The sequence below is a fragment of the Pleurodeles waltl genome, chromosome 9 (genome assembly GCF_031143425.1).
Source record: "Pleurodeles waltl isolate 20211129_DDA chromosome 9, aPleWal1.hap1.20221129, whole genome shotgun sequence".
In the NCBI taxonomy this organism is placed as follows: domain Eukaryota; kingdom Metazoa; phylum Chordata; class Amphibia; order Caudata; family Salamandridae; genus Pleurodeles; species Pleurodeles waltl.
Window position 1 is genome coordinate 917,703,274 of NC_090448.1, and position 22,225 is coordinate 917,725,498.

Genomic DNA, 22,225 nt, shown 5'->3' on the forward strand with positions numbered 1-22,225 from the left:
CCTTCTCACTAACCAACCTATCCCAGCACCACACACAAATGACGTCACACTTTCACACAGCAGCTGACAGTCTTGCAACCTGTCATCGTAAACTCAAAAACACTCAAAACTAATGCAAGTTAATTGTGAGTACTTGTGAGCACTAAAACAAATGTGTCTACTTACTACAGGTAAGGTAACACGATTGCTTCAGGAACCTTTCGAATTTCACTGACGGCTTCCGCTCTTGCAGCTGTTCTTTCTCAATTCCCCAGATTTGCATGGAAAATTCGACCCGTAAATTTAACTCTCAGCTGAGCAATGGATACTGTTCTGGTGCACATATAACTCGCCAAATCTCAGTCGAAAATTCCAAACGCTCAAATTAACTCACAAACTCAACTTGCCAACTATGCCCGATTGGTCTACTAAATAGACAAATTAAAACACATAAATGAAGTGTCTCCATACACTTAATATACTCCGGAGTCTTAGACCTACCCTGTGAGGTCTGTCTTAACAACAACCACATGGACAATTTGTCCGAGCACCAATCGCCTCACACATGAAAAGATTGCGGACTTCCCTACTCTCACACTTTAGAGTACGCTAACTTTTTCTCTAACATTAACTTTTCCTCTGAAGTACACCCACTCCCTAAAATCTGACAAACAACTCAATCAACTGCAAATTAGCTAAAGCTGTGCAAGAGCATATTCCAACTCACTCAATCTAACAGAACGGTGAGAACATTCCCTATCAACCTAGGAAAACTCCAAGAACTGGGAAAAATCACTTTGGGCACTTAGAAATTCAATTTACAAAAATTGTACAACATCTTCAAAAACAGTAATCAAAAGAACACTAATCCACTAATTATGACACAGCTATGACGTCACTTACAGAAACAGTGAACCGAACTCTATCAAAACTGCTAACGCAGAAAATACTAACTATTTATTCATGACAGACCAGATAGTGGATTTTATCCCCTAGGCCAACAGACCCGAACCCAGTTTGCTTTAAAGATATCGTCATAATAAAACAACATAAACAATAACCATATAATAATCAATTAGTACTTCAATAACCACAACAATTTATTAAGAAGTTAAGAATTTATTTCTCTACATTAACAATTCTAAAGTCACGAAAATCATTCTCAGACTCCAATGATATACATATAGAGACAACACTGGCTGGCTTAATCTGCAAATGAATCTAAGTTTAATCAATGCAAACAAACACAATATCTCAATGGTTATTACACAAAACCAGAGCAATAGAATGTGAGCAAGAGAAATTGTATACATTTGATTTAACAAAGAAAGGAAATCAGTAACCATCCAGAAGTAGGGGAATAACACCTAACTAACCACTAATTAGCATTAACATGTTGGACTTCTTGTGAAAAGAATTTAGTAACGTAATTTTAGAAAAAATACCTAGCTAAGGAACTATCAAAAATAGCAGCAGCATTACATTATCAGCAGTTGGTACCTGAAAAACAAAAGACAAATAAGATACATTTCAATTAACCAATCACTAAGATATTCAGCAACAACGTCTACTTCAACAAGGGGACAGCAACATCAGACATCGGGATCGGAACAGGAAACAAAGTGAGTGATATGGTTTAGAATTTGGACTTTAATATTACTAAACCATCAAAGCATTTGTTCAATATTGAACAGACAAAGTAAACTAAAAAACATCATAATAAACATTAGCATAGTACGTAGACTAACTAATGGAATGACAAAATGACGAATGCCCAAAAACGAATGACCAAAGACGAAAAGCCCCCGAATCAGTGATGACTGAAAATTAAATTAAACTTACCTGGCACTGATTGGTTCAGAGAAATATGCTGAGAAACTGTCCAATCAGAACACTAACAAATATCAAAATCTGAAACGTTAGATGGAAGCCTTTCTGTTTGCTGTTATTCCATTGACAAAACTCAAACGAATGCATTTGTTATTTCTTCTTCCGTTGCATTTTTAGACCGTTTGTTCAAGACTCAAATTACGTCGACCCAGGATAATGATTACAAAATATGGAAACATTTCTCATCACACCATTGTTTCCCTCGAGAAAAAAAACTTAGGTTAGAAACCTAACTACAAAATATACAAATACAATGAATGAAGTCTGTTAGGTCACAGAAATTCAGCTAGGACACACAACACATATAGAAACATTTTATACAAATATTTTGCAGTGTCCTTGCATCTGCTTCTGCTTTAGTCCAGCAGGGGCCACTAAATACACATTTAATTCTTACATTTGTTTTAGCAAAGAGAGACACTCTTTTGAAGAGATAGAATAATTTCATTAGCTTGAGTTAGCATACAAAACAAAAGTAGGCCTTGCATATGAACGTGGCCATCAAGTTGATCACAAAACTCAACATTCCATAAAAATTAATACACAATGATTAATATATCAAAATGTAAGTATTGTTACTTATGTGAAAAATAAAACACAAAAAATCTACGCTCTTACAGAACTAATCGAAAATTTATCCCAAACGACCCTTCATATTTTCATCTGAATGAGCTAGTGATAATAAGAACTTTAATTCCAAATCCTCAGTCAGCAGCGGAAAGATCTCTGCACATGTTGGACGTCAAAACATGTCTAGGAAGACAGAGCAGATGCTGCTAACATATGGGAATGATCATAAATGTGCCCCAGTATCTCAGCTGCTATCCAGTTCTGTCATTCCAAGGCTGGCAGACCTTTGACAACTAAATTCAAGGCACATTCCACTAGAGCGGTTTTTACTTCGACTGCATTGTTTGCATTTGTTCCTCTTGAGAATATATGTCGAGTTGCGACATTGAATAATACACATACATTCACATGGCATTATTATCTTCACTCTACACCGCGAAGTGATGGAGCTGTTGGGCAGGCAGTGTTATGTCATTTATTTCAATAGGGGGACCCTTTTTTCTTCACATATGTCTGCGTAATGTTTATATCTCTTATTATGTTTATACCTGCCGTCGGCTATTATAGTAATATATTAATGATAATATATAAATGCTGTAACTGCTAGCTATTCAGATTCACATGCGAATCCACCCTCCTCCCCGTAGAGGCTCCCCTTATTGTTACAGGATTTACTTTCCCTTTAGTGCTTGAGAATCTGGGGGAATCAGCCTCTGTGGGGAGTATTCCAAAGGATGCTGATTGTCTGGACTTCGGTTCCTTTTAAATTATATAGATAAGTTATTAAAGTGGATGTTTCATTGCCATTACAGCCTATGGTAGTGGTATGTACTGCTTTATTATGGTACTATGAGACTCTCTTAAACAACGTGGAAACATTCAAGTATGTGAATCTATGAAAGATGCCAATACTGGAAGTTAGACTTTTCATCCTTGGCGTGGTCTCCCTTAACTTTTTGCCTCTGTTCCCCAGGTTATTGATGTGTGCTGTTTTTATTGCTCTGGGCACTTTACCACTGCTAACTAGTGCTAAAGTGCAAGTGCTCCTGTTAAAAATGTGTATGTAATTGGTTCTCCATGATTGGCATATTTGTTTTACTGTTAAGTCCCTAGTAAAGTGCACTAGAGGTGCCCAGGGCCTGTAAATCAAATGTTACTAGTGGGCCTGCAGCACTGGTTGTGCCACCCACACAAGTAACCCTGTAATCATGTCTCAGACCTGCCACTGCAGTGTGTGTGTGTGTGTGTGTGTGTGTGTGTGTGTGTGTGTGTGTGTGTGTGTGTGTGTGTGTGTGTGTGTGTGTGTGTACACTGTAAATTCGACTTGGCAAGTGTACCCACTTGCCAGGCTTAAACCTTCCCTTTTCTTACATGTAGGGCACCCCTAAGGTAGCCCCAAGGGCAGGGTGCAGTGTATGGTTAAGGTAGGACATATAGTAATGTTTTATATGTCCTGACAGTGAAATTTTGCTAAATTCGTTTTTCACTGTTGCAAGGCCTGTCCCTCTCATAGGTTAAAGTGTAGATTCCCTTTGGGAGCGGATGGACATGTGGAGTTTGGGGTCTCTGAGCTCACAATTTAAAAATACATCTTTTAGTTAAGTTGATTTTAAGATTATGCGTTTGAAAATGCCACTTTTAGAAAGTGAGCATTTTCTTGCTTATACCATTTCTGTGACTCTACCTGTTTGTGGATTCCCTGTCTGGGTCAGTTTGACAGTTGGGCTAGTTGCACCTCACTAGACAGTGACACAAAGGAGCTGGGGTGTAGTCTGCATTTCCTGACGAGCCATCTGTGCTAGGAGGAAGGGGAGGAGTGGTCACTTGCACCTGAAAGGGCTGTGCCTGTCCTCACACAATGCAGTCTCCGACCCCCTGGTGAGTGTCTGGGGCCTGGCCTGGGCAAGGCAGGATTTCACATTCAGAAGAGACTTTACTTTGAAGTAGGCCTACTTCAAAGGAGAAATTGGGTATAAGAAGGGCACCCAAAACCACAGACTTTAGAAACACTTCTGGAACCAAGAGGGACCTCTGCCTGGAGAAGAGCTGAATAGCTGAGGAAGAGGTGCTGCCCTGCCTGTGACTGTGCTTTGTGGAGCTTTCTTGCAGTGCTGCTTCTGCCAGAGTAAGAGGGCAAAGACTGGATTTCGTGTGCCTTACGTCTTGTGAAGAAATCTCCAAGGGCTTGATTTAGAGCTTGCCTCCTGCTGTTTGAAGTCTCAGGGACAGCAAAGACTTCTCTCTGCCAGCACCTGGAGTCTCTAGAGAGACTCCTGCTCTGACAAGTGGTGCCCTATCCAGTCCCTGGGCCCTTGAAAGGAAAGCTGGTGGAAATCCAAGGAAATTGACTTCGGATCGATGCTGCTGCTGAATCCAGTGACACCGCCTGCACCCGACACCGCTGCAGCCTCGCTGAAGTCCGTGACTCCGTGGAAGTCGCCGCACCACGTCGTGACGACCGCCGCTCTAAGTGCGCGGATTCAACGTTTCGCACAGATGCCACGATCCCCGACTTCGCGCATCGGCTTGTTTTCACTCTTCACCAAAGGTACTGTACTTGGGGGTCTACGCGACTCCGTGTCCGGCGCCGCTGGTGTCGGCTTGGTGGGAACGACTCCGTCACGACGCCTTGTTAACACCTAAACGAAGCATTTTTGTTTCTAAGCGCTATTTTTGAGTTTAATCTTTAAAAATTCATAACTTGACTTGTGTGTGTTGGATTTGTCGTTCTGGTCTTGTTTTGTTTAGATAAATATTTCCTATTTTTCTAAACTGGTGTTGTCATTTTGTAGTGTTTTCATTAAGTTACTGTGTGTGTTGGCACAAATACTTTACACCTAGCACTCTGAAGTTAAGCCTACTGGTCTGCCAAGCTACCAAGGGGTTAAACAGGGGTTAGCTGAGGGAGATTCTCTTTTACCCTGACTAGAGTGAGGGTCCTTGCTTGAACAGGGGGTAACCGGAATGTCAATCAAAGACCCCATTTCTAACACTGGAGAACTCCGGTTGCATTGTGGATCAGTGTGTGATGTAGACAGTAAAAAAATAAGTTACTTGCTCGCCTGGCGTTCTCATAATTTTCTTCCGTTTTGCGGAGTACCATTGGGTTGGAGGACCTTATCGGATGAATCATTTGCATCAGCAGTGCCAACATTAGTCCACTGTTACAGGTAGCAAATGCAGTCCCCATGACGACCAGGACAGTATTCACCCCCTGAAATCCCAATTGAAGTTTCTTTCTATTACAATAATTGCTTTTGCTGGCTTCTGTTGATTTAACTGTTTATCTCAACTGCTGGCTCTTGCTTGAGTTCTTGCCTGGCACAGTTTGTGTTGGGAATTTTGGGGTCTTGACTACCTACTGCTGATGCTCTCACCTATGCGTGTATCCAGGTTGCAGCAGTTCACATTCCACAGCAATGTTTTTATCACGAAGAGGACTTGCTATGTTCATTGCACCATGACTACATACAGTTTTTCCAGGTATGGCGTTTCACCAGAACCCAGTGTCCAGGTTCTAGACTATGGCATGCAGCTATTGATGGAGCTGGGGCAGCCTGTTGGACCTGGTGGAACACACAACACGCCACATCATATAGTAGCATGCAGTTGTCCATGATCAGTTAAGGACAACAGTGCAGCTGTTGATATTCCAGGCACTCATCGGTCTTCCCATCAGGATTTCTTGTGAGGACAGTCCTGTTTTTCTCTTTGGGATGCATCGGCTATTCGGGAGTACCAGAGGCAGGGCATTGGACCATTACAAGGTGGTGGAGAGAAGCAGTTTTGCCAGCTTGCCCTTTATTGCAGCATTCAGTCTCTACAAAAGGCCTAATGACTTGGGATGATGTGCACAGTGCAGTTACTTAGAGTAGCCTGCAGCCTCACAGCTACTTTTTTATTTAATTCTTGAAATGTCCACCCAACTCCGTCTATGTACAGCGGTAGTCTATACTGTGGTCTCAGTTCCTTCAGTTACAATTTATAGAACAGGCAAATCAGTGTCAGGGCATATTGGTAACCCTGCAGGGAGAGAACGCTATGAAATCAATCTGCAGTCCCGAAAATGGTTTGTAAGTCTAAAGGGAATGACGCTTTGTAAGCTCAATTCCTTTACCTATGTTAATCTTTTTTTCTATTGGCATACCAAATATTGTGAACAGTAGTCTTGTACACATTTTCGAAAATATTGTTCCTCCTTATTCTCTAAAAACTGGTAGTCGGTGCATCTCTTGCAGAATGTATGGGACTACAAAACAATTTCACCATTTGACATAGAATCTGGTAATACCACTTGTGCATCCTCTTGTATAATTCATGATCTGATCCGTTGATTGTGCAGGCATATTGGGGACTGTCACCATTGCAAAAAAGACAGTGTGTCCTGCAAGAGCATTGAGTGTGTAAAATCTTGCAACTGTCAGCAAAATAGTTGTCTTGAACCCTCATCTGACCCTCACTAGTGTGCTATACCCTTTACAACAACTATCTTGGCTTCCATTTGCAGCTCTAATATTTGAGGGCTATTGTGCTGTAGTGAATCCTAGTTTGTTTTAATGGGATAACAGGAGTTAGCTTAGCCTTTAGCTTGCAAACTTATGCCCCGTCACCTAGTGACTTTTAACCTTCTTAGCCTGCTCTGTCTTAGCCCATTTATTTAATTAATTCTTCTAAGATGGCTGCCTTGTTTATAGTTAGGCCATTTTGTTTAGCTTTGTTATCAGTGCCGTCGCGCTATGGCGTCAACTCCTGCAACAAAGACAAACAAACTGTAGGTGTTCACATTAGGAATTACCTCCCAGGCATGCTGTGTTATCTATTGTTTGGGAACAACCTATGTCAGGGGTCCAAGTAGATCTGTATAAATGCATCATACTTTAGACAGATAATCAGAGGGATTCTGACCAGATTCCATTGCTGCTATCGATGCTGCACGTCACCTTGACACTGACCCGGACTTCGTGTCTGAGCCCGAGACCTCATGCCAAGCTTAAAAGGGTTGGGAGTTCCTTCCAGGGACATGGCATTGGCAGATTAGGTTTAACATACCAGCTCTCCTTTAGGTAGAAGGCTAGGCCTATTATGATAGGGTACTAGGACATATACTCTCTATATCCTTTCATGTTATTGCAAGATGGTGGGGGTCGTCCTAATCATGACTCTCGTCTTTACAATTCTATTTCTTACACTGTTCATTATCCTAATCATTGCAGCCCATGTGATGTACCCCAGATTGTATTAAATAAAAACTATCGAAACATTACTGCATCTTCGTTATTACCTTGTTTGGTTGAGACATAATGTATCTGTGAGAAAGGGGTAATCTCCGTTTAACCACGACACTCCCTGAGATGTCCTACTTCTGAGTCCCTGCGTAAAGGCTGCCACAAATCACCTTTAACTGTTCAGGTTATTGGTGAGGTACTGCTAATGAGCCGGAAGGGTTGGCACTACAGTTGCAACTTGTTGTAGGATAGGTATAGTCGCCTACAAACATAAGTACTATCATCCTTGAACCAGCATTCTTGCCTGGAGCAAGAGTCCGAACTACGACATGGCGCCACCAACGATGGTGTTTAGGCACTTATTTACAGGTACCCAGACTATCTGTCTCACAGACAACAGGTACCCTAAGTACCATTATACAGGGACGTCGATGGTCTTTGGGAACATCCTCCTCAGCTGAACAGGGAACACCTAATTAGGCTGTAGGTTGTTTGAGCTTGAACTCTTAAAAAGGACTTTACTCCCCACTTGGTGTTCCATCTCTTCACCCATTTTTACAAATATGGCTAACGCCATAGACATTCCTGAAAATGCTAGACAAGCATTAACATTACACCTAGTAGCGCATGGGCTTACAGAAGAGGGAGGGGATGCCACTTTCATAGTAGAAGCTAATGAAGCCTACCAAACAAACATTCTACTCATGGGTCACCTTTCCTGAGGAAGCCGTAGGTCAGTCACATTCCACACATATAGAATTGCCAATGTACCTCAACGGTACCAAGCATACCAGTACCATGAAATACCGCTCACCTATCAAGAGTATCAGAACTGGTTTGAAGGCGCCCCACCACATGTAATACAACGTGTGAGATTAGGTCCCTTGAGTAATGACAGACCTACGTGGCCTATGTTTGCCACATACACACCTTACCCGGGTATACAAAATTTGCAAGCAGCCGATCTGCGAAACTTAAATAATAGTAACATTATACAGACGGCTTGTTCAGTTCGTAATTCGGACTTTGAACACAACACCAGCGCATCCAGCACCCGCTGGATACCAATTGATTACTGGGATTAATCCACAAACAGTGCATGCTATTATGGGTAAAGTACCCACAGAGAGGGGGAAATATACCTTGCTGGATAGCCCAGAAAACAAATCAGCTGGAAGCTGTTTCCCCATAGGAGACCACAGGAGAAACATAGCATTCTAACAATGTGCTTGTCCTTCTGGATGGTTCCCTCGGTGGATGACTGTGCCACATGGGGTACAGTCTTTGCTGCAATATATACTACCATACATGGTACCCCAACACTTGCCAGTTTACTGGAAGTGTTAAAACAAATACAGAATGAGCATGGGGTAGCTCCTGCCCTTGATTTGGGGATGAAATTAATGCGTGATTTTGATGCAGTATCCTCTAGTACTTAGCAACATTAAAGGGGAAGCGTTAGCACTGGCTATACGCCAGCGTCTCCGAGAAACTCCACATTTAGATCGAGAGAGACAGCTACTAAAAATTATTTCCGATACGTTTACTAGTATAGGACAAGATAGTCTGGGAGCCAAGCCAAAGAAATTGGAAGTACAGAGTACTAAGGTACTAAGGAATGTACAAAACTGACACAAGAGGGTTTGAAAAAGCGCTGGGAGAAGCCAAAACAATTTAAAGACATACAGAAGCAGAGAGCAGACTCTCTGCATCCGGAGAACTCCCGAGGAGATATACTCTCAGAAATAGGGAGAATATTAGAATTCCTGATATACTGATTCACGTCCCTCTCGTTCCTTTCAGGATGCTCCAGATGGGCGTAGCGAGAGAGGGGGCCGTACTGACCAACGTCCTAAGTATGTGAAACAAAAGAAAGACTCACCACAGTCTACAGTCGAAAAAGAAGAGAAGACTTTGCAACAAACGCCACAGTTTAAAAAGAAAAAGGTAGCAGCACTATCAGTCAAAAATGCCAGTACACTTGAGAACATTGCTGAAGAACAAGACTTGGGCAGTGACACGGTTAGACAGCGCAGCAGAGGTCACAATATATCGCCAGAGTCTGAAAGATCATCTGGATGCGACCGCAACTAGCGATTTTGTTGCAGTTGAAACGGTGGACGGGCATGTGCTCCCACCCGATAGACTCTGATCTGAAGATCCAAATTGAGGGAGACGTGGAACGCACCATCGGTATGATCTTTTGGGACGAACTTAATTGTGACATCCTATTGGCCGAAAGAGATTGGCCGCCCGAACACGTCCGTAAACTCCCACATGGGGAAGATGTCATTTTGCCCTCTTTCTCTAATTTTGTTCCAGAGGTGAAAAAGGAAGCCTACGCTGTCAGTTGGGCTTTTGCGCTGGTACCTGCATTATACCGCAATCAGGTAGGTTGGGACAGGGAATGTCTGTGTCATGTAATACCGATCAGGTCTACACCCCAGCCTCAGACGCAATGTCAAGTCAAACAAGAGGCTAAAGCTCCAGTGAGGGAGATCCTCACGCAGCTAGAATATCAAGGGGTAGTTGAGCCCTGCACCCCTGCAATGAATAATCTGTTACTCCTGGTTGCGAAGCCAGACCATTCCTATAGAGTAGTCTTAGATTACAGACATTTAAACAGTCATACACGTACATATGCTATACAAAATTCACATAGCACGGTACTGATGAACAATATAGTGCGCGAAAAATATAAAACAACGTTGGATATTTCCAACGGGTTCTTCTGCCAGAATTTAGCAGAAGAAAGTCGGGACCTGAGTGCATTCTCATTTAGCTCACAAAAACGCTTTTGCCGTTTACCCCATGGCTATAAGAATAGCCCTGGGCTGTTCTCAGCCCGAGTAACATCAATATTACATGATATTGATCCTGAGGAGTTATCCTATGTGGACAACATTTATCTCAGACGACGACCTGAACATTCATCTTATAAGGGTCGATCAAATAATTTGGGGGTTTGCAGAAGCCGGTTATAAATTTAACTTTAAGAAAAGTAAGATCGCCTTTCTCACTGTTGTTCCTGGGATACGAGCTATCAAATGAAGGAAAGAGCCTGACCCCACACTTCTTAAAGAAGTGCACACAACTGCACCCACCAAATACGCTGAAGAAACTACTATCTTTACTGGGTTTCTTTAATTTTGGCAGAACATACATTCCTGACTATGCACAACATATCAAGCCGTTATACGACTTAATACGTCCAGATTTTTCTAGCAGACACTGAAAATACATACATCCTTAGGGAATTGCAACAGGACATGCTGGAAGCTAAACACTTACACACACGTGGCAATAAAACAGATTTGGTCATCCGAATAATTGCTGGTGCCATTGGGTTTACGTATGTCACCTTCAGTGAGGATGACACAGTGCCCATAGCATATAAATCACATTTATACTCAAATGCAGAGCAACGCTTTGCACCCACAGAACAATTTCTAACTGCAGTTCAGATGGCTCTCATAAAAGAGAGGCCACTTGCCCAAGGGAAACTCATCATTGTTGTTACCCCGGTGCCAGCCTTAGAGGCCATCACCAAAGCAAGCGTTTCTAACGCTAAACCATTACATCCACGCTGGATTCAGTGGGCAACTTCTCTGACAGCTTCTGATGTTGATTATATTTTTGATTCGAAACTTCAGACACAAGAATTTCTCCAATACGAACAGGAGTGCCCCACTCCTCTACATCTTTTACCTTTAGACAACTACCATACTGTCATTTATACTGATGGTTCAGCTCATCCAGCTGTAGGTACCAAACATCAATACTCAGCTGCTTGCGCAGCCGTGAGTGGAGTGATGAAGGATGGAGTTTTTCACCCTCATAACACCTACACGCAGACCCTAGGGGACTGCACAGCTCAGTTAGCCGAACTCAAAGCCCTTATTTTAGCACTAGAAAAAACTGAGACAGGAAGACTGACTTTGATAGTTTGTGATTCATATTACTGTGTTCAGTCTTGCAATGATTATCTTAATGGAAACTGAACAGGTTTAGAGATTTTAAAGGGAACACCATAAAACACAAGACATTGTGGGGGAGAGTGGCTGATCTTAAGGATAAGCTACTGTGTGTCCATGTAGTACATACATTGGGCCACCAATGTGTAGGTGTACATGTTATCGGCAATACTTTGGCGGACGAAGCAGCCAAATCAGCAGTAGCCACGGCTTCTGTGGCTGCAGTGACTCGTTCCCATACAAGATTGGATAATGAAATTGTGACTGCAGTGAAAGCTGCGGCTGAAGGCAAGTCTCCCGAAAGGGTACCCTACAAAATATTCTTACCACATCAGTGCACAGAATGTTACTTAGGCAACACTTCCTGGGGTTGGAGACCGAGCAATCCCCAACGAAGACCAGAGATTACATCTAGTAAAAGCAGCGCATGAGGGTGTCGCCTCTGCTCATGCTGGTATTTCAGCCACGGTAACACTCTTACAGAAAAGATCCTGGTGGCCAGGTCTATACAACCAGACAAAGCAATACATCCTTTGTTATGACATTTGCCAGCAAATAAAGGGCTCTAAAATCAAACGCATGTGTGTGTACCTGGACCATTGTGGTCCACTCCAACATGATGGTGCATACAAATACATCCTAGTCGCTGTAGATTCTTGTGGGTATGGCTGCAGCGGTCGGCTGACGCTCGAACTGTTATAAAAGATTTGGTGATCTTTATCAGTACATATGCGGTTGCAGCATTCCACTCGGAGCAGGGGCCTGCATTTGCCTCATAAGGCACCCTGGGGACGATGGGTGTTGAACTCCATTACTTCTCACCATACCATCCTGAGGGAAATTCGGTTGTGGAGAGGCGGAACCGTGATCTAAAGCAGTCCTTAACAGCTAGAGTATTAGGTTCTGACCGCAGCTGGCTTCATCACCTATGTGGGGTCCAGAGAGCACTGAATAATCTGCCAAGATGGTCCTTGGTGGGACGAACTCCCTATGAGGTTCTCTTTGGGATACCTATGTATGTCCCAGATCTTGATGGTTCCGGTATGGTGGCAGCAGAAACTCCTTTTGACATAAATGAACACCTCACTGTCTTACAGGAGCTTCGGCAATTTCGAGATGATAAATCATCCACCAGTGCTGCCATTTTAGGAATAAGGGATATAACAACAACTTCCACTGGCTGGATTCCTAAAGTTGGAGATCTGGTTCGTGAAAAGATTGCTGTAGAGAAGGAATTCGGTCCATCTTACAGACACCGGTCTCAGTCTTGGGAATGCAAGGTACCAGAACTGTGTTATTGCCGCTGTTGCCTGGTTCCCGAGGAAACAGATTTGTTTCAATTGATGTCGTCAAACTACACCATGTGGCCGATCCTGCAGAGTAGACCCAGAGGTCCCTTGGGTAGTTTTGGATCCCCTCTTACTACCCAACAGGACATACCTCTTCAGAATAGTGTGACCAATACTACTGTGGACTAAGCAACAATGCTATAAATTCCTCCTCGACCATGGGGAGGGTGGAAAATGAGCTCTTGCTTGTTCCAGTCACCACTTCAACGACGACACCTGGTCAAGAATTAGCCGTCTTATACACCAGTACAACACAGACTGATGGCACTATTTACTATGAGCCTCCACATGAAGGGAAAACATCTACAAGTACTGAAGTTGCTCCTGTTTTTGCAGAGACTGGCTCTGGTTACTTCATCGACATTGACTTTTCTTCAGACTCATCCACTCCAGCGATTGAAAATCTTTCAAAGACACGCAAGCTATATCTAGCACTCGTAGAAGTAATGATAAATCGCCTGTCACTGGAGTTGACCATAAATGTGAAGAACCCCAAACAAAGTGCGAATCAGTGTAAATTATCACATTTGCTTCCTTTGGTTAATACGAGCTCTCGTGAAAGCTGAAGGATATGTTGCTTGTGCTGATCGTACATAGGCTAAGAAGGAAAATTTGATCACCCTTTCATTAGTGCACACTGCATATACGCCTCTAAACTTCCAACATTGTCCCATAAACATGAGTTGTCTACATACAGTACATTACCATAAAACTTGAAAGGTTCATCTTAAATATTGGGTCAAAGCATAGTGCACAGTTCAGTCGTTTGGATGCAGTCATGGTCTTCCAGATACTGCTGGGAAGGTAGCATTTAAACTCCAAAACTCCACTAATGTCTCTTAAGCATGAGCCATCTACATTCAGTACTGTAGCACAATAATTGAAAGAATCATCTTTAATATCTGGTGAAGACATGGTGCACAATTCAGTCACTTGGATACAGCCATGGTCTTCTTCCAAATCCTAATGGGAAACTTAAAGGCATTAACGAGGTAACGTTCAAAACTCCACACACAGATATTGGTCTCTCATAACGATTGTCAGGGATCCGTCAGATGTTGTGTATTTTACGTGTGAGCAGAATTTCAACTGAATGAACTACATACAGTGTCACAGCATGCCACAAAACAATATTATCGGATTGTTCTTTTACAGCCACAACGACTCTCAGACACAACGTGGGAGTTTTAATGGGGTCCAGTGGAGGTGGAAAAAAATATATATATCTGGGAGTTGTCAGTCGCCATGGTGCTGCATTGATACAATGAGCACCCTTCTTTGTGTGTTAAATAGAGAAAGAATGTTATTGTAATCAGGCATCCCTAAAGCTGAGGACTTGCACAGAGAATGTTTCAATTCAAAAACGACTTTTGACTCTCTCCTGACCAGGACACTGGATCTAGAATGTCTTTTCTGGTTAAAAGTTGAATAGGTTAGCTAAAAGTGAGATGTTTGGGGATCTACTGCCTGCCTGCAGTAGCCTACCTTACCAAGTAAAACTCTCACCTCTCTGTCTGTGAGGTGTAACAAACATTGGCTGTCTTCTTGCAGTGGTATGAAGAACAACGCGGAAGACGGTCATTAGCAGTAAACCATTCAGCTGAGGCAGGGATCTGAGATATACTCACAGCAGAATTCGGGACAACTGGGAAACTAGGGATCACTGTTGTTAATAGCTAAAGTCTTGAACCACCCTCCAAGGAATGCTATCAGCTTTTTGCATGGGTAGAAGTGTTGTGTTACACGGGCTTGACTCTGATCTCCTAATAATGCTCTTTTGCAACAAATCTTGAATCACTGGCTCAATTCCTGCTTCCGGCTCTTGCAATAACTTATATTGGAATATCTGCTGCAATTTTGCTGCCTTATTCATCCTTACATGCACTGTTTGGGCACTGCGTCATTCCCTATAATCTCCATCTTTCAGTGCCCAGAGTCCAACTGGTGCTGTGTTAGAAATCCTCGGGTATTTCACTTTACTCCAGAGAAGGCACATTTGCACTGTCATCAGTAATCACTTTAGAATGTGGATCAGGGTTCGTACACGCTCGTGCTCAGGAGTACAGTACAAAACAGAATTCATTTCACCCAGGACATCCCTCCTCAACAAATTCATAGGAGTAGCTGATCAAAAATTGATGCTCACCGATGGATTCCGTAGGTAAGGGAACAGAGGTTCAGATGGGATGAGTAATAGTTTGAAATGCTGAATGCACTAATTTTGTCATGAGGGGTAATTGGGGAACTTCTGTGGGTTGTATGGTAGAACATGCAGCCCCACTATCAGCCAGGAATCCTACCCAAGGTACTTTCACTCTCTACTTCAGGCCGGAACCTTCCTGATCAACTCGGAGCCTACAAGCAATGGGCAATAATTGGGGCCTGTCTGAACCACCCGTCATGGCAGCCAAATGAGGAAATGCATCATTCAATATCTGCTGACGTGCAAACAATATTGTAGAGGGAGGGTCCAATAGATAGAATTGAGTTGCCACTACTGCTGAAGGAATAAGAGTGACTGACAGGGCCTGAACAGTTAGCGCTGAAGGTGGAGCACATTGATATTGCAGAACTCCCCTTCGTAGATTTTCCTTTCCTGTCTCTGGACAGTCATTTGTCCAGTGAACTGTCTTCCCACACTTGAAACATACATCTGTGTGCCTTCCCTCATCTCCCCGGGTTCTGCCTCTGCCAGGATCACCTTGCCCATTTCCTCCATCTTCCGGGTTCTTCTTGCTGCCTATACACCCTCATTGCTTGTTGGACGTAGAGTGCATTATCCTGGACCAATTTACAAGTGTGGCTGGACCTTTTCCTTCAAATACTGCATCACCACCGTATATGTTTCAGTTATTATCAATGAGTACACAAACTTGGTACCCACATGCAGTGGCTCCACGTCTGGTCCCCTCTCAACACCTTACAATTGTACCACAGGTCTTTAGACACTACGATATAGAACAATGAATCCAAATCTGACCACAATAATTCTGACAGCTTCGGTTTCTCTTTTCCTTTGTATATCACTTCTCCGGGGTTTCCTGCAGCTTGGGACATCTTTTGTAAATTACCACAGGTCATACCTGGCAATGTCACATGAATATGTACTGGTTGCCGATCTGGCCCCGGTACTTCTCTTAACAGAAATTCCAGCCCACCCACTCAAGCAGTTGCATTTCTAATGTATCACTTTAATCATCATACTGTGTCGCCTCTTTGTCAAAGCCCTCTCTCCTTAATTCCTCCTTCAATCCTTCTACATCCTTTCACTTTCTAATCTTTACTAACAGATTCTTAAACTAATGCTACAATGATGATATATTTTAGTTCCTCACTTCGTCTTTATTGATTTTTAACAAATATGACAAGCGTATTTTCTCTTTATGCCGATTACTTTCTACCCCGTTTTTTTTTTAGCCTTAGTAATAAGTTGATGATACACCACCCTTGCGTAACCACTAGCCTTTATTATTAATTCAACAATTACATCTTCACTTAAACCTTCCCTTGCTGGCTCTTTTAATGTTTCATTTGACATAATACTCTAGGGATTTCTATTTCTCTTCCAGAAATGTTTCCATTGAATTTTCAGGCACCTATGGAGGATGGGCGGGATGCACATTCAACAAGGCAGTCTTTGTCTTCCTCCGGCCCCTTAGGAGTCGAAGGTTATCACCAAGGAAAGATACAATCCAGTTCCTTCCGCAGCATCTTCTCACCAGTATGCCTTTTGCTTCTTAAAAGCTTCCTTTCATGTGCCAACCATCGCCTTGCACACCTTTTTACCTTACTTTCATTCGCTTTATCGGCTGTATTCTGTTCCCACTAATTCAGCCCCTGTACCTCTGGTGATCGATTGTTTGTGCACTTCTGCAAATATAGCAAGCATTTTACTTCAAACTTACCATTTTCAGGAAATAGCAATTTCAAGCCCTTTTGGGTAAAATCATGCCATTCTTTAAATCATAAAGTATACATACCAACCTTTATCAGCATTTCAAGGTTGGCTTTCCCTCATCTAACTTTCCCTTGAGTTCAGGTGGATGTGTGGGGGAGTGAGGGGGTTTACTGCTCTTACACCTAGAAGCAAACTGCCCCACCTAAAACATTTCTACACTCACAAACTAAGGGAAAACGTGGCACAGTTCACCTTTACCTTCCTGCCTGTGAGATGATCTGGATATGGATAAGGTTCTCAATCACATCTGCCTATAGCCTCTAATTGGCTTTCATACCCTTGATGGCCTACCACTCCGGCAAGCTCTTTACGCCTGAAGAAGAACCGCTTCTCCTCTGAAGGAAAACACACACTTTCTTCACCACTCTGTCCTTACCAATTTTTCCATGGTGATGGGGAAGGGATGATAAAACTGGCACGCCTTTTACCTCTCACAGGCAATCTGACTGCAGTCTATTTACTCCTGGGTTAAATTTTACTTCCTGTCACCTGCCCTACTCCCCTTGTTGCTTTAAAATAACTACCAGGAATACATATGTGCCACTTTCCAGTGGAGCCAAGTTAGGTCTACAAACAAGGATCAGAAATATAGGGGGGGATATCCTTCTGTTTGGCACGCCTTCTGCCTCTGCTTAGATTGCTAGCCTGACTGACACTATTACAAGTGCTAATGGCATGCCCACATTCTCCAGCTATCTGTCAATGCCGACTTCATCAGTAGAACACATTAGTATGATTGTTCTTTAAGAGCCAACTTTATTCGACTGAACGACACACCGAGCCAGTGCTTAAGCAGCACACAGATTCTATGCACAGATAGATCTACAGTCCCTCAGCAATGATAATTTATCCACCAGTTTGGTTCTCAAGCAATGGAGACATTTGTACATTTATTAAATGTGGAACAACTCCTTCCTAGTACAATCAATACCATAAGCAAAACTTTGTGTTCTTCCCACTGCAGATGCAACTTCGTGAAATATTTGCCAAGGATTGAACCAGAACGTCACATCTCACCCCCAAGTGTTCTCGTGCTATCAGTCGCTGAGCTTTGCAAAACTATAATTTTAATTGTTAGTCACTGACTGTCAGTCTGTCGATGCCTATAGGATTGAATTGTTCAGGCCTCTGCCACACTTAACGAAAATTTCGCAAATCAAACCTGCCAAAATGTAAATTGTAAAGAGACCCAGTAAATACAGGGGTGAACAATTTTGATGCAGTAAGCACCAAAATGTGTATGTTATGCTCCATTGTGAGGACAACATTGACTTTTACATCACATCCTATTATAATGAACCCCACAATATGATTATTTATAGACTGTGATAAAATTAGAATGTTACTGATGTTCAGTTTATTAAAATCTTCACATTATAGCATAAATAGCAGACATAAAGCGAAATAAAAAAAACAGCATTTCACTTCAAGTTAGTGATTACCTTTTTGGGCATCAATGGTATGTAACAAGATAAAAACAGTATTTCATTAAACAGAACACATTTTAAGTTAATGATCACCCTTTGGCACTCACTACTGAAATTTCACCTCACACTATACTTTACTCATGGACGCCATATGGCAGCACTTGATTCTCAGGGAATTTGGAGGAAAAAATGACTCCAGGAACAAACATCATTCCTATGCTAAGCTAAAGTGCTCCGTGCTGAAGCGTGGCCCAGAGAAGCAAGGTACTCACTACTTAGTCACCAGTATAAAAGTCCTTACACAGTGCCTTATTCATAGAGACCTTGGGGCAGCACCCAATTAAGTGATTAGGGTGAAATTGCTTCATAGTCCATCGTTCCGGTAGTCGGCTAAAATGCTCCGTACTAAAAAAAAAAATAGAGCCCCGAAGATAGAAGTGCCCCATACTCGGTGTCCCACCATGGTAAGGACCTTCATGGACATTTTCAGTTACACTTTTCAGTTGTCCCCTACCTATTCAATGTGCTCTGTGCCAGTAAGTTGCGGCCCGGGCTGGGTAAAGTGCTCCGTGCTGTCATTTTAAATTGCCAATTTCTGCTGTCATATGTTACATAAAGCATCCCTATAACTGACATTATTCACCTTTTTTAACAGGTTGGGAGAGCTTCCCTGCAAGTCCTCGCACTTAAGATAGAAAATATTGGTCAGTGGTGTATCAGAAGAGTCACATGTAATAGGGACTCTTCTGATACACCACACCATCTGCGTCGCACATCGTCCACCCCGCCCGGCTCTAGACTGATGGACTGACAAGCCTGACTCATGATCGATCAGAAGTGTTAAAATGCATGAGACTGCACCCCACAGGCAGCTTTAGCTGTATGAAACGTTACATGTAATCATGTTTTTTTTAAAGTGGAGTTGGAATTAGTAGCTTCCCCCTAACGCCATTGGCTTCCATCGGTCTTTTTTTGTGGTTTTCCATTGCTTCGATGGGCTGTCTATCAAGGCTGTTTTGCTTTGTGAATCATTACCTTGTTTCATTTATATTCCGATTCAGATTTGGTAATAGGGCACTGAGTAGTGCTTTTTTTAAATGCCAGATGTGACGTCCTGTAACTTATAATACACAGCAACTGTCTGTTCTTTGAATTATTTACTTTGTGGGTATGATGACATTTATATATTGCTGATTATCATTGTGTTCTAGTTGGAAATATGCTTGCTTTTTGCGTGCCTTATCCTGCATAAATTCGCAATGCTGAACACTAATTGCCGTTGTGTTAGTTTGTTTCACTGCTTATTTTGTTAAAAAAAGATGCCTGCACGTTTTTCCCTCTCTAGAATAAACTTAAAATATACTGGAAGTTTGTCAGAATTATCTGTTGTACAATATTTTGCTGTAGAATACTTTTAAGATAAAATTCAAATTTGATCTACTCGCCCCCTTTTCATAACACTACTTTGAAAGTACAGCGTAATTCTGTTCAGCAAAATAATTTGAAGTTTGACAAGTAAGACGCGTTTACCGTTCATGTTAAACGTACTGTATTCTGTGCTTACTTTTAAGGACTTTGTCACCCTTCTCCAACTACTGGCTTTTTCTCCAGAACTTTTAGCCATTGTCTTAAACTCACCACATGCATCTTGTATCACCCAGTAGTTAGTATTCTGGTGTTCCTATTTTTCATTCAGTCGTTTGGTTATGTCCTTCCACATCCATTGAAATACATGAGAAGTATCTTATTTCTGAAATCATATGGTGAGCAGCCTGGCAATGACGAAAGCAACTGAGAAATAGATGGCAGAAAAAAACAAAGCAAATCGGTATATCACCCCTATCAGAGCAAGATGTGCGGTTGCAAAATACATAATGTCAGCTCACCAAGGTGTCGCAGAGTGAGCTTAAAATTAACTCATTGCTTACCAGTGGTTAGCTTAATGGTCATTGTATATTTCATATTCGATGGACAGCATGTCAAACTTTTCTCCGGCCCTTGTTCTTCTCTCCCCCTGCTCTTTTTTTCTCTCGTCCATGTGCTTATTTCCTCCAAACCCGTGATCTGTGTTGTTCTATCTCACTCATGTTCTTTCCCTCACGGCTGCCTCCAGCACCCTCCCTGTGCTGCGTTTTCCCTTCTTCTCCTCCGTTGCCACCCCATAGCCCTCAACCCTTACTGTCTTTAAAAAATAAAAAAAATTGGCACTTTAGCTCTAAAATTCTTTAGTTTTTTGGGAGAAGTCATGAAACCCTTCCTTATTAAACTTGAAATTCTTTTTAAATGTCAGTAGCCTGTAAGTTATTAATTTCTGATATCCCTAACTCAGTCCATACATACTGCTCACGTATTTCTCACATCATTAGCTTTTGCCCTGTAACACTAAGGTAACTCCCAAAATTCCATTGTAGTTCGATTCTGATTTTGTAAGTACTTGTATGTACCAATGCAATCCAATTATGTTGAACAACTAAATAATATAACAAGATGCAGTTCAATATTGTTTCTGCAAAACGTTCAGTTACTACATATACCATAAATATCACTACATCCGTATTGGCACTACCTCATCGTGTTCTTTATGAACGTTATAGCATAAGTACATTTTAGTTGGACTGTAGAGACTACTGTTTTCTCTACAGTTTTTCTTATTGTCTAATACAATTTCATTACATTTCTCATGTTAAGGATGCTGTTTAACTTGTTGTGAAGATGTTACTGCCAATAACCATACGCTGTGTCTGCTTACGTTTTTAATATGCATACTTTTTCAAATTGTAGAAAAAAACCAAGACAAATGAGCCAATTTTTGAGGCAGATCCTGTGGTTTCAGAGAGCCCTGCAAAGAAAACAACAACTGCAGGTAAGTTAATTGAACTACCCCAAACCAAACCCGAATGATTCAAATGCACTTTGTTTCAGCTGCATGGTGCTCAAGAAGAGTCTGAAGACGTGGTTGTTCTAGGATATTGCTGTCTAGTGTTAAGCTCTTCCAAACCAAGGTTGGATAGGATACTGATTAGTCCTTGCAAGTTCCTCACATGTTGAATCCTGCCATGATCCTGACTCTATCTAAGCATAGGTTGTGCTATCCATATACTCCACTTTTCAATCCTGTTCCCGACATGATGATACATAGCCACATATAGACTCCATGCCTGCAGCACAACATCCATTCCTTTTTTCTGGCCTTTTAAAACAGATCAAAGCTCCACTCCTATCGATAGTTAGTTTTTAAACTATTTTTTTTCTCAAAATTGAAAATGTTGGTGGCACTGTAGTGAAGATTTTGCCTTCACTGACTACTGTTTTTTTTAAACCATATCACATTACTTTATTCTCATGGACCCACATGATTCGCGCTCTGTGGTGTCTGAGGCCAAAATGTACTCCAAGTTCTGCGAAAAATGCTCCGTGGTGCATCTAAAGGTAGTCGGAGAGCTAAAATCCAAACTTTACATGGCTTTATACCAGAAGAATACGCCATGTCACCCTCATCAGGTAAGCTGAAGGGTAAGGCTTCCAAGAACAAGCACAAATGAGGTTTCTTGATTTCCACAAGCTCCTGTTTACAGGCGTGGTCTCCTGGACAGCGTCCAAAAGACTTCACCTCAGCTTCATCATAATACATGAAGCCACTTTTGACTCTGGAACGTATGCACCCAGAGTTCCATGGGCTAGCATCAAATCCTCAGTAGGCAGCGTCCTTTAAAGAGGCCATCCTGCAATTATAAAATGACACTTGCTCCCGGTGGTGTATCCTCATGCCCCCACAGAACCTTTGAGACCTACTTTCATCCTTACACTAGTGGGCCCTTCCCTAGTTGTAGGAAGCTGGCTCTGTATATACTAT

The 22,225-nt window shown here is 42.1% G+C and overlaps 1 protein-coding gene across 6 annotated transcripts in view; it reads left to right on the forward strand.

The window, feature by feature from the left end:
• Nucleotides 1-22,225, forward strand: part of VRK1 (VRK serine/threonine kinase 1) — a 224,657-nt gene that overhangs the window by 167,251 nt on the left and 35,181 nt on the right. For all 6 annotated transcript variants that reach the window (XM_069208279.1, XM_069208280.1, XM_069208275.1 and 3 more), the window contains one exon: nucleotides 21,154-21,235. In XM_069208279.1, coding sequence (XP_069064380.1) covers nucleotides 21,154-21,235 — 82 coding nt within the window. The remainder of the gene's footprint in view (nucleotides 1-21,153; nucleotides 21,236-22,225) is intronic.